This window comes from Callionymus lyra, chromosome 6 (assembly GCF_982586985.1).
Source record: "Callionymus lyra chromosome 6, fCalLyr1.hap1.1, whole genome shotgun sequence".
NCBI classification, from domain to species: domain Eukaryota; kingdom Metazoa; phylum Chordata; class Actinopteri; order Syngnathiformes; family Callionymidae; genus Callionymus; species Callionymus lyra.
Genome location: NC_141823.1, coordinates 12,886,486 through 12,900,340, shown reverse-complemented (window position 1 = coordinate 12,900,340; position 13,855 = coordinate 12,886,486). Strand labels below are relative to the sequence as shown.

The window sequence follows — 13,855 nt, the reverse complement described above, 5'->3', positions numbered from 1 at the left end:
TTTTAAATGACCGGATTTGAGAAGTTCGACAAGTATTTTTAAGTATAAAAAAATAGTAAAAAGTCAATCATTCCTTTCCACAAGTAGCACTGTTTTCTAAACTAATATATTAGATTCAAAATAAAAATAAAAATGTAATAATAATACTATTAAAATGATGATGAGAACATTTATTATTTATTTGAAAACATAAACCATGTTCCACCGTGACTGAAGGAATCCGGGCGTAAATGTTGAAGTATGAGTCGTGTGACGAGGTCCAGCACTGAGTCTGTCTTCAGTTACTTTCCTGCTGCTCCGTGTTGCGTTTAAATTCTTCAAATTTGATCCAACAATTCTGAGAAAAACATTCGTTTTGCAACATTATAAGATTTGAATCTTCATGAAGTCTGGTCCAGAAACACTGGCTCATCACCCGCGGCCACATGTGCCGGTCCTCGTGAAATCCACCTCACGGATCCAAGGAGCATTCTTGAGGATCATCTGCTGGTCTGGGGTTTTTCTTTGGGGGGGGGGGGGGATGGGGGACGTCCAAGTGGCTCACATGGTGGACTGGGCTCGGCTCAATGTGAGGCGAGAGAGAGAAAGTGTGGGTCACCGTGTGAGACGCTCATCATCTGGACTTGAGAGAATGATGTCAGTGACACCGATGACATCATCTTCCAGGACTCATCTGGGTCAGAACCCCCCGTCCACACACACACACACACACACACACACACACACACACACACACACACACACACACACACACACACACACACACACACACACACACACACACACACACACACACACACACACACACACACACACACACACACACACACACACACACACACACACACACACACACACACACACACACACACACTGTCCGGGACACCAACGTCTGCTGCAGGATGTGAAGCAATAAAAATAAATGGGTCTCATCTGAGAATGAAGTGGGTCGGGGGCCTTTTGAGGGCCGTTCCGCTCGTTTTATGGACCAAACACTGGACACAGCTGTGAACACACGTCGTCCAAAAACCTTGAGCTTCAAATCTCAACTTAATGCATCACATTTTTTGGCGGACGACCAGAGAATGAAATAAATGAATGAGTGACGTGTTCTCTCGGAGGCATGTCACGGTCACATGGTTTCATGAGCTGATCCAACATGTGCATATCCAACACGTGCCGATCCAACACGTGCCGATCCAACATGTGCATATCCAATACGAGGCGATCCAACACGTGCCGATCCAACATAAGCCGATCCAACGTGTGCCGATCCAACGTGTGCCGATCCAACGTGTGCCGATCCAACGTGTGCCGATCCAACGTGTGCCGATCCAACGTGTGATGATCCAACGTGTGCCGATCCAACGTGTGATGATCCAACGTGTGCCGATCCAACGTGTGCCGATCCAACGTGTGCCGATCCAACGTGTGCCGATCCAACGTGTGCCGATCCAACGTGTGCCGATCCAACATAAGCCGATCCAACGTGTGCCGATCCAACGTGTGCCGATCCAACGTGTGATGATCCAACGTGTGCCGATCCAACGTGTGCCGATCCAACGTGTGCCGATCCAACGTGTGCCGATCCAACGTGTGCCGATCCAACGTGTGCCGATCCAACGTGTGCCGATCCAACATAAGCCGATCCAACGTGTGCCGATCCAACGTGTGCCGATCCAACGTGTGCCGATCCAACATAAGCCGATCCAACATGTGCCGATCCAACGTGTGCCGATCCAACGTGTGATGATCCAACGTGTGCCGATCCAACGTGTGCCGATCCAACGTGTGCCGATCCAACGTGTGCCGATCCAACGTGTGATGATCCAATGTGTGCCGATCCAACGTGTGATGATCCAACGTGTCCTGATCCAACGTGTGCCGATCCAACGTGTGATGATCCAACGTGTGATGATCCAACGTGTGCCGATCCAACGTGGGCCGATCCAACACGTGCCGATCCAACACTAGCCGATCCAACACGTGCCGATCCAACACGAGCCGATCCAACACGTGCCGATCCAACACGTGCCGATCCAACACGTGCCGATCCAACCCGTGCCGATCCAACCCGTGCCGATCCAACACGTGCCGATCCAACCCGTGCCGATCCAACACGTGCCGATCCAACATGTGCCGATACAACATGTGCCGATACAACATGTGCCGATGGATGTTACAAAGACACAGTTTCTTTAAGTGAAATTACAGACAACAGGTCCTAAGCAGGCAAAATAAGGAAACAAAAGAAAAGTTAGTGAATACATTATTAAACGTTGCAGTAAACTTGCTAGTTAAAGTAGTAGAGAACGCTGATGTGTTGACGAGGCTTCATGAAACACTTGTGTAGTGGAGACACTGCATCATGATACAGTGTCTCTGTTTTAAAAGGCCACTAGATGTCACTCTCTGCTTTATAATCTACTAATTCAATGTAACCTGGGATCTTTTTTCAAATGTAGAGCGCCATCTAGTGGCCTCTCGAAATGAAGACAATGCATCATGATACAGTGTCTTCATTTTTGAAAGACCACTAGATGTCACTCTCCGCTTTATAATCTACTAATCCAATGAAACCTGGGATCTTTTTGCAAATGTAGAGCGCCATCTAGTGGCCTCTCGAAATGAAGACACTGTATCATGAAGCAGGAAATATTTAATGTATTTTTAAATTTATTTACCCGTCATGTCTGAAATTAAGTGATTATTGTTCTTCTGTGGATTTTTGAAAGTTCATTGAGCAGAAGTTCATCTTTATTTCTGCTCACATACCAAAGAGGATTGTGGGTAATTGAAGTCAACAGAAGACTCCATCAGCGGTTGTAGCTACAACCTTTCATTTGCTTTGTTTCCAGGGTTGTAACGAGTGAGTTCACGATGGTGTTTGATGGAACTCAAAGCTCTGGATCGAGTCCCTGGTTCTTCATCTATGACGGGTTGATGACGTATCACGATACGACGTCTTTATCTCGAATGTCCACCAGATGGCACCCCTACGCTCTTCGGCTCTGATCTACTGATTCCCAGAAGGCGCTGGTGTCTCTTATGTAACTCATGTCTTCTAATTAGAAAAAAAGGGGTCATCTTGTGTCCAAGTCCAAGACAACTGGCTATTCAGTGAAACAAATTCCTGTTCGGAGCAGAAGATTCCCACACCACACTCTCTTTGGAGGGCTTCCAATCCTAGCTGTTTGTGACTCTCGGTCGTAATCTCCCTCCACCCCCGGAGGGGGGCCCCCGAAGGCTAAATATGGACCCAGATGTTGACCTCCTGCAGCACCTGACACCAGTTTTAAGACGCTCCATTGTTTTAATGGACAGAATCCTCGATGACGTCCCGCTGTGGTCGTGAATCCAGCTTGAATTCCTGAGCGACTGCTCATCCGTCTCACGCATTTCTGAGTCTGAGACGAACATGAGCGACGACAGCGTTCCAGAGGACGAGGTGGAAGGAGGGAAGAGGGAAGAGGGAAGTGGAGCAGAAGGTCTTGTTCCCGGTGATGGTGGTCTGGTGTGTAACTGTAGATGTTTCTGAGGAAGAAGATCCTTCCAGGAATCGTACATCAGTGCTAATAGGATATTGATTTTAATAACTGAAATCAATCGTTTGCTCATTAAAAGGTTGAATTATTTAAACAAATAATAATAATAATACTTTTTACACATAGAGTATGATATTGTAATTTCAATAACTGAAAAAAATAAATGTTCCAAATTTAATATTTTGGAATTTGTAGCCTTTTAAATTCAAAATAAAAATGTTGGTATAACAGTGTCATTTTTACCAGACCAAAGCAATCGAACTCTGAGCCACTCGATCCGACTTTTAAAATCACAGCAGGCTGTAAAATTAACATTAGTTACCAATAGTTAAAATCTTACCGTTGCTTTATAAACTCACCATGATGAACTGACACACCAGAGCTTCTTTCTGATTGGCTGAAAGTAGCTTGGTGCTCGGTTGGTGCTGTCTGGCGGTTATTTATACCAACTTATTTATATTGAATTTAAAAGGCTATGAATTTAAAAAAAAAAACTAGTTTTGAAAAAAAAAATTTAATTAATGGAAGTAAAATATTAATTATATATGTTAAAAATGTATAAAAATATTATTTGTTTATTTTTATTTAATTGTTTCAAATAAATCAAATTCAACTTTTCAATATAAATACTAATTAAATTCAACTATTAAAAAATAAATAAAATGCTTATTTAAAGGCTATGCTGTTCCCCACGTGACCGCCAAATCTGATTATGGGGAAGGGCCAAAAGAACGGCAGTTGCATTTATTTCCATTAATCCCCATCAGGCGTGAAGTACTGACTTAAAAACATTTTTATTTTTATTTTTATTATTTTTAAAAAAAATTAATTTTCATGACTATGCAATTACACAGTTCGAACAGTGGGGGGAGCCAGAAACAAATATGCTCAATTCTGAAAGTTTCAACAAGAGTTTTTAAAACATTTATCTAAAACATTCCCTCATAATTCCCAGAATGCATTGCAACAAAGGCACAAATGTATACTTCCGATGGTGTCAAATAGAGTAGGTTTCAAGTACGTTTGATTTATTTCGGACAAAACGACAACAGAACATGGCACAGAGGTACAGTCACAGAAAAGCGTCGCATATCTTCGATAGTGTCACTTTGTAGTTCAGTTTAAAAACACACGAAAACAGTTCAACGTCACGAAAAAACGGAGGAGCAGGCCACTCAGGTGTTTGCACCGGGGTCAAAGGTTATTGGACACGGATAGAAAGAAGGTTAGAACGAGGTTAAGAACAAACGGGATATAAAAGGAAGCACTTGTATGTACAGGACGAGTCGAGTAAACGTTGAATAAAAAGAATAATTTACACCCGACGAGCCAGAGACGCACGTCAATGAACATTCAACAAGGACTTGTTTAAATACAAAGAAAAAACACACTTTTGAACTCGCTGTGCAAATAGTGTTTGTTTTATGTCGTTTTTTGTTTTTTTTAACGTCCGAGGGAAACGTGGCGACACATCCGTGTCCGATACAAAAATCTAGGTTTGGATACATTTGAGTGCAAACATGTTGTGCTTTAAAAATCTCTGAGCGTTTGGTTCACAAGCAGCAATAACCGTTTCCTCGTAGTAAAATAGAAATCATTTTGAAAAAGCTTTAAAATCTTTTATATTCAGGAGTTGAACCCACAGTTTGCACGGCCAGTGATATTGCTTCTATGTGCAGGTTAGAGTAGGATAACTAGTGCTTTTGCTCAGGAGCTTCTATCAGCCGCCGACCTTCACCCCACTGACCTGAGGGGCGGATCATGTGAGGGGCTGATAGCGAGGACCGGGCGCTGCCAGGCACTTTGTTCTCGGCGCTCGCTTCGCGACGACAACAAAGACGCTCTGAGATCGTCCGTCGCGGCGGCTTCTCTCCCGACGCCTCCGGGGTTCACGGCGTGACCTCGGCGTCAGCGGCTCATGCGTCAGAGATGCAGTTCTGGATCTTGTCCATCCACAGCTGAGCGCTGGGCGCGTCCGAGGCGCAGAAGTTGTAGACCCGCTTGCTGGTCTTCAGCTGAGGAGACAAGTGGACGTCAGGATATTTTAAATGTTGAAACATTTTTTAATTTTAATTTTTAATGGAAATATTATTGTTTTTAAGCATTTCATTGTTTTATGAATTGACATTTTTAATATATATATTTTTTGAATATTTTCAAAACGTGTTAGTTACTTTATTACATTTTATAAATGGAGTTTCATATTCTAATAATTAAAAATAAAAAAATAGATTTTCTAGTAGTAGTTTTTTATATTAAGTATTTTAAATTCAATATAAAATGTTAAGTAAAAAAATAAGTGACATCATTATTGGCTAAAAGTTTGATCAAACATCTTGGTTCTCTTTTGTTATTGTCTAGTCGTACTTTTATATCAATACTTTTACACTGAATTCAAAAAAGCTAGAATAAAAAAATATATATATATTTTTTTTTAAATTATTGGGATAAAAACAGAGTTGGGCAATAGAATCTCCTCAGGGGCCACATTATATATATATATATATATATATATATATATATATATATATATATATATATATATATATATATATATATATATATATATATATATATATATATATATATATATATATATTATTAGAGTGTTGTGAGGGGCCATCAAGCCAGAAGAAGAGGAGCCAAAGCATGATGAATAATTTAAAAAAAGAAGAAAAAAAAGAATCAACATTTATATATATATATATATATATATATATATATAAAAAGAAAATCTACGAAAATATGATCTCATTATTCACTGAAATAGTTTTGAGGGGCAATAATTATTCACAAAAGGGACAAAATAAAGCGGTAAAATACAGAACAAAGTACATCAAGAGTACTTATCAAGAGTTAATACAATACAAAATAAAATAGTTAGCCACATGTGGACCACGTCTGAATTAGAATAACAAACTATGTGTAAAATAAAGTCATTTAAGAAAATATCCAGATTATTAAAAGAGAAGTTCAACCTGTTAATATAGACTTTATCAATTATTCAATTATTCAAAAATAAATTCAATGCTCTAGTTATCTCAGGGTCAAGATGACCCGAAGGGTTGAAAAGAAACATGTTTTTTGGTATCCCTTGTGTTATCTCTTGTTGTTTGTTTTCAGGCCTTTGGGTCAACTTGACCCTGAGATAACACAAGATATACCACAAACAAGTTGTTTTTTTTCGTGCCATTGGGTCACCTTGACCTTGGGATAATACAAGGGATACCACAAATACATTTTTTTTCAAGCCTTTGGGTCACCTTGACCCTGAGATAACACAAGGGATACGACACACATGTTTGTTTTCAAGCCTTTGGGTCATCTTGACCCTGAGATAACACAAGGGATACCAAAAACATATTTGTTTTGAGGCATTCGGGTCACCTTGACCCTGAGATAACACAAGGGATACCACAAACATGTTTGTTTTCGGGCCTTTGGGTCACCTTGACCCTGAGATAACACAAGGGATACGACACACATGTTTGTTTTCAAGCCTTTGGGTCATCTTGACCCTGAGATAACACAAGGGATACCAAAAACATATTTGTTTTGAGGCCTTCGGGTCACCTTGACCCTGAGACACATAAGGGTTAAAAACATTTGTAATACAATAACTCAAAGTTCATGCAAGAACTCGTAGATTATTTCACGTTAAACTTCCTCACGTCAAAGAAAGCTTTTTCACTGATGTGCTTCGGAGCTCCGATGGTCGGCGCCGTGATCACCACGGACTCCACCTCGGCCAGATCGATGTGTCCTCGACAGTTGGTGTCCTCGCCGGTGTCGTAGTAGCGCAGCTGCAACGGAGACACGAGCACACGGTCAGTGTCCGTCGACGGGAAACGAGCCGCAGCTTCTGAGGTCGACCTGGTGTTTGGTGACGTCCAGCACGAACCAGCGCGGCTTCCATCCTTTCAGCAGCGCCCCTCGTTTGTAGAGGACGCCCTCGAACGACCTTCAGACAGTGGGTCAGACGCCATCAGTTTTACTGCTTTTATGACTGTGTTTTTTTGGAACAGGTCTATGGAAGTATACGAGTGTCATCACAGTACTTATGGTTTACTTTAAAATGTACCTTTTTTTTTAATTATTTTATTAAAATAGTAAAAAAAAATGTTTTCATTGAATTCAATCATTTCTATATATTTTATTTTTATTAATTAAATTTAAAAAAAAGGAGAATATTTTCAAAATGAATGCAAATTGTTTTACACATAGATTTTGATATATTGATTCCAATAATATAAAATATTTTTCCAGCAACTAAATACTTTTGAATTAGTAGCCTTTTAAATTCAAAATAACTTTAAGCCAATCATGTGACGCGTAGATGATCATGTGCTTATTATACCAACATATTCTAAATTGAATTTAAAAGGCTGTGACTTAAAAAATATGGAATATAGAAAAAATATTTTTATTATTGGAATTATAATTATTGGAATGAGAAATTCAAAATCTGTGTAAAAAAAAAAAAAGGAAAATATTTGTTTCCCATCATTGAATTAAATGAAATGTACTTTTTTTTAAAATCGTTTTATTGAAATAGTTTAAAAAAACAACAATTTTTCATTGAATTCAATAATTTCTATATAGTTTATTTTTATTAATTAAATTTGAAAAAAATTGAATCTTTTCAAGATGAATGCAATTTGTTTTACACATAGAGTTTGATATTCTGATTCCAATAATATAAAATATATATTTTTAAACTCAATACTTTCGAATTAATAGCCTTTTAAATTCAATATAACTTTAAGCCAATCATGTGACGCGTAGATGATCATGTGCTTATTATACCAACATATTCTAAATTGAATTCAAAAGGCTGTGAATTAAAAAATATGGAATTTAGAAAAAATATCTTTGAATTATTGGAATGAGAAATTCAAAATCTGTGTGTAAAAAAAAAAAAGGGGAAAATATTTGTTTCACATCATTGAATGAAATTATGTTTAAATGCCACGTACACAAACCTCAACATTTGAAACGTTAAATACATGATGTCACTCAAATACTTGTGATAACCGTGTAACTGTGAGGCATCGACTCTGGAGAAAAAGGCGAAAGGATCCGAGGAATGTTGTTAATCACAGCAACATCTGTAGCAGACGCTCCGGTTCAGCGTCAAACTGACGATGTCGCAATCGCTTCATATCTGCCATCAGTTTTTATCATTCGCGGGAAAATAATCCTCAGAGTAATAGTAAAAAATCCCGCCTAACGCGGTCCAGGCCGTCGCTCATGACCTCAGCGCTGACTCACGACCCACCTGTTCTCCTCGCTCTTGGGGGTGAACTGGTTGTAGAGCGTGGCGGCGCGCCGGTTGATCCCGTTGGACACGGTGTTGCCGCGGTCTTCACCCAGAGCGTTGTCTGGCAGGTGCAGCATGGAGCGGCGCTGGAAGGCCTGCAGGCTGGACGTGGGGACGAGGCCGGAGATGGACAGCGACTGCCTGCTCAGCTGCGGACATTGAGACGGAAGAGCTCAGGACGGGAGTTTTTTCAAGACCCGGATCGGCGTCTTACGTTTCCCTCCTGCTTCAGGTCCTCCTGGACGCTCATGCGGACTCGCTCCAGAGTGACGTGCCACCTGTCCACGGTCTGGCTCAGCTCCGCGTCCAGCCTCTCGATGTCCTGGAACAATAAGTGTCTCCGTCACAAAATGAGCCAAAATCTGTCTTTTTTTTAAAAAACTTAACTCACTCCCTTCAACATCAGGATAATTGTTGACATCCATCATCACTGTTCCTTATCTTATCTTAAACACTGATGTCTTTTTAGGTCATAATATCAACATGAAAATTCTTCTACTTTTTTAGACTATTTTATTTTGATTTATTTGTTATGAAAAATTGCTGTATTTTCTGTGGCTATTGGAAAAATAATAAAGTTTTACCTTATCTTACCTTACTTTGACACAACCATTCAACCACATTAAATTAGAATTTAAAACTGTATTTTATGTTGTTTGTTTTTAAGCAATGGCCCGTTTTTATAATTTAATTTAATAATTTCTATATTTAAAGTTTGAATTCATTTTCATTGAATTTAAAATGAGTTAAATATTAAAATGTTGAATAGTTTTTGTTGTTACTGAAATCAAAAACAAAAATACGTCAAAAATAAATGTTTTAAATTAAATATTTGTTTAATTAATAGCCTTTTAAATTCAATTAAAAAATGTCACCATGAATGTTTGAAAATTCCATCAAGTAGCTCAGAACTATTTCTCTTTTATACCATTAACATTTTTATGTGGAATTTAAAAACCTCTGAATTAACAAATATTAATTTAAGATATTTTATTTTTGGAAGATTGGAAAATCAATATCAAATGTGTAAAAAAAAATATTGAACATTTTGACAAAATTAAATTACTTAAAAAAAAGAAAATCTGACCTTTCAAAATAAAATGATAATTAATAATTAATTAAAATGCAACAATTCATCAAATAATCAAAATTCAATTCTCTGGAGACGCTGATATCCATTCAAGGTTCTGAGGTCCACTAGGTTCTAGTGCAAGGACTGGAGGGAGGAGCTTCTCACCGCCAGCAGCTTGGTGATGGCGTCGGGCTGAGCGCGGCCCACGCTGCTGTAGCACGGCCACACGATCCGGCGCTTGCTGTTGGAGATGGTCTCCGCCTCCTCGCAGTTGTCGGCCCGAGCCGCCATCATCCTCCAGTCGAAGCAGGGACCCGTGGACAGCGTCTCCTCCGTGAAGAGCTCCCACTTCCTCAGGCAGGGGATGCTGATGGACGGCTTCAGAACCAGCTGAAGAAGCGAGAAGAAACATTTGATGAAACAACGACTAGTTCACCTCACGTCTGTCCATTTAACGCAGTCTTCTCCTTATCTTAATAATCTTGATAGACGTTGGAATTATACATTTTTATGAGGCTCAGACTAAAGTTCCAGGATTAAGAGAAAAAGCAACAATGATTGTTTGTTTGACGTACAGAAGAAGATGTTAGACTGAGCTTTGTTTGACTGTCAACATCATGCTCATGATTATATTCACCTCTGCCAAGGAGGTCATGCTTTAGTCTGGATATTTCTCCTTCCTAGTTAAATACCTCGAACATTAACTTAATCGTCAAGAAATGTTAAACGTTCGAATGATTCATTTGAAGAATTCTCAGTGTGCGATGCAGAACAAGGTGTTCTTGTTCTCCTGTGCAGTGTGTTGTCCATTCGTGCTCATTTCTATCATGGTATTTCAAATTAAGAGTCTAAAATATTCAATTCAAAAGTATTTCAAGATTCTTTCCATTGATATATCAATATTCAGTATCACTGTATCGATTTATCTTTGGTATCTAAATCAAATATTATCTTTATCAAAGTTTGTCTTTGGTTTGTATTTGAAAAAAGTGTGAGTAAAATAATAAGATTTTCTAAATTTACAATTAAAAATGCAAGTATTTGCAGCGTTTTGTTCATTTTTGTGTTGCAATTAAACTTGTGTGTCCTCCGCAAATAAAGGAACAATGAAATCCGGTGAGATCCCGATGATGACTGAGGACGAGAGGATACATTTGACTCTTTAAAAGCTGATGTTTGGGCATATTTTTGTTTCAAAACAAATGAAAGCAGTTACGTCTTCGTCAAGAGTCATGTGGTCTGTAAATACTGCAACACCAGAGTCAAGTACTGGACAATACTACAAATATATCCTTGTTACTACACTCATCTCAATATGTTGTATCGATCGCAACTATTTCAAATGTTAAAAAAAAGTATACACATTACCTAAATTACATTTACATTACAATTAGATTACTCAATTTAAATACATGTTTCTAACTCTCTTTACTTTTTCCCTTTAATTGTTGATTAATAATCTGTAAAAATAATAAAAGGTGAAATACTTTGGTGATTATTAGAATGTAATACTGATTTATTTTAGTTTCACCGAAATCTTTCTGGAGAGGTTTATTTTCCAGGAGCCCCAGTAGCAGCGTTGATGACCCGACTTGACATGCGAGGGTGTTACTGGTTCAAGTGACGCTCACAACTGGAACAAACCACTTCTGAGAAACTACTGATTTGGTTGCCAAACCAAAGTCGACTTTAAGAGCAAGTTGTGACACGAGGGGCGTTGAGTTGTTTTATGAAGCCGTAAAAGCAGCTCAGATCCAATCCAACGACATTGAATCAAGAGGACAGAAGTGATGACACACTTTCACCTGCAGACGAGGAGCTAGTTTGTCATGGATTATTGGTTCACGGGCGTCCAACTCACACACAGGGAACCTGTTAAGAGTCGAGGTTGCAGACGAAACTGTATAAGGAAGTATGAGTCAAAATGTTCTTCCATTATTTGGACTCTATCTCTATATCTATCTCCGTGTTTGTTCTATTTTACCATCAACGTCCATCCGTTTGATTAACATCTGTTCGTCATCTTATCTTTTATTAAACACTAGCATTTTATTAAATTCCATTATCGACATTAGGATGTGTATTGGCAAGAATCTGGCAATACAATTAATACAACAATACAGGGGCGACAATACAATGTATTTTAATACTTTTAATAGTAACAATGATATATTCGTAGTATTGTCCAGTACTTGACTCTGGTGTTGCAGAATTTACAGACCACATGACTCTTGATGAAGTCGTAACTACTTTCATTTGTTTTGAAACCAAAATATGTCCAAACATCAGCTTTAAAAGCTGCTGGAGTCGACTGTATCCTCTTGTCCTCAGTCATTACTGGGCTTTCACCTTATGATGCCATCTTTGTGTATCAAACTGTATAGCAGAAGTATGTATCGGATACAAACTGGCGATACAATATGAATCATGACACAGGGGCAGTGATAGATATATTATATAACGATAAATATATATTGCGATATATTGTGATACTGTAGAAACAAGGGTATATTTTCAGTATTGTAGTACTGACTCTTGTGTTGCAGAATTTACAGACAGCATGACTTACAAACGCTGTGATTATTTGAATGTAAATTCTAAATTAAAAAAATATACATAAATATATAGTTTTATACAAACTTCATTGAAATATAAAGCATGAAAAAAAACTATGATAAAAATAAAATATGATTTGGAAGCCACAATTTAAAATATATTTATAATATTTATTATATATAAAATCATTAAAAAGAAAAGTTGAGTCTCGATACAGTATCGTAATTCGATATTCAAGTGTATCAATATTTTCTCAAACCCCTGATCAACATCCATATCAATGTACTTTGATTTAGGTCCAACCATCCAGTGGGCCACTTAAAATGACTTGGTGGGCCAGATTTGTGTTTAATGAATGTGTTTTAGGGTTTTAAGTGAATTTAAAAAAACACAAAATCTCACCTCGTTCTCCGAGGGGCTGAAGAGATAGTTGTAGAAGATGGGGCTCCTGCGGTGCATCCTGTTGATACACTCCCAGATGCAGATGCCTTTCCGCGCCTGCTTCTCACCCTTGTCCTCGAACAACAGGCCTGCGGAGGAACGACAGGAATCCTCAAAACTTCTCCTCAAAACTTCTCCTCAAAACGTCTCCTCAACCTCTCCTGACTTCAGACATGTTTACAGTGGAGTGTTCTGGAGTCGCTGGCAGGACTTTGTCAGCTCTGGACCGCTTCATATTGAAAGCCATTAGGCTCTATTAACAGTGGCTGCCATTGATTTTAGGAAAGAAAAACGATCGCTATCATCGGTCTTGGCCGACAACAACTATTTTAAACACAGCCGTGAAAAGCGAGTTCTAGAAGTGCAGAGAGAATAAAATTGAAAAACATCCCCCGCTGGACTGAAGCACCGACCGTGTTCCAGACGCTCGTAGTCGGAGTCCAACAGGAAGTTCTTGAAGCGGTTGGAGATGTGGTGATAGGCCAGGAACTTCAGATAGTACTGATTAAACTCAAACTCCAGAGGATGTTGCTCCAGAACCTGCGAGGACACGAGACGAGAGATGAAGGGGGTCACGGTCAACCGAGACAGCTGCAGAGCATCCTTTTATTGTGGCTTCACATCCCATTTCAACAGACTAATTAGGAACAGGAAGAAGCTCCTCGGGTTCGTATGGAGTGATATCACCGCCAGACGGCGTCCAGGCCGAGCGGCGTCCATTGTTCCCCCTCCAGGGGTGTCAAGTGGTCAACGAAAGCGAAGTTGAATGTCTGAGGGCCACCTGGGTCCACTGGCAAAAACAACAGCTGTTTTTTTGGAGAGAAGGCTCAGCTATTTTCAGCTCCTCTCCAACACTCTTCTCTCCCGTTTATAGCCCCTCCAGACCCCAAGACCCTTCGCGGCCAACATTTGCTTTTCAAA

At 39.2% G+C, this 13,855-nt stretch overlaps 1 protein-coding gene across 2 annotated transcripts in view; it reads right to left on the bottom strand.

Annotated features, from left to right (window-relative positions):
• Positions 1-4,537: 4,537 nt before the first annotated feature.
• sbf2 (SET binding factor 2) overlaps positions 4,538-13,855 on the bottom strand; it is a 76,398-nt gene continuing 67,080 nt past the window's right edge. For both annotated transcript variants that reach the window (XM_087793734.1, XM_087793735.1), the window contains 8 exons: positions 13,348-13,474; positions 12,896-13,023; positions 10,103-10,327; positions 9,080-9,187; positions 8,824-9,014; positions 7,419-7,506; positions 7,217-7,348; positions 4,538-5,560 (listed from right to left, as the gene is read on the bottom strand). In XM_087793734.1, coding sequence (XP_087649860.1) covers positions 5,462-5,560; positions 7,217-7,348; positions 7,419-7,506; positions 8,824-9,014; positions 9,080-9,187; positions 10,103-10,327; positions 12,896-13,023; positions 13,348-13,474 — 1,098 coding nt within the window. In that variant the 3' untranslated portion in view covers positions 4,538-5,461. The remainder of the gene's footprint in view (positions 5,561-7,216; positions 7,349-7,418; positions 7,507-8,823; positions 9,015-9,079; positions 9,188-10,102; positions 10,328-12,895; positions 13,024-13,347; positions 13,475-13,855) is intronic.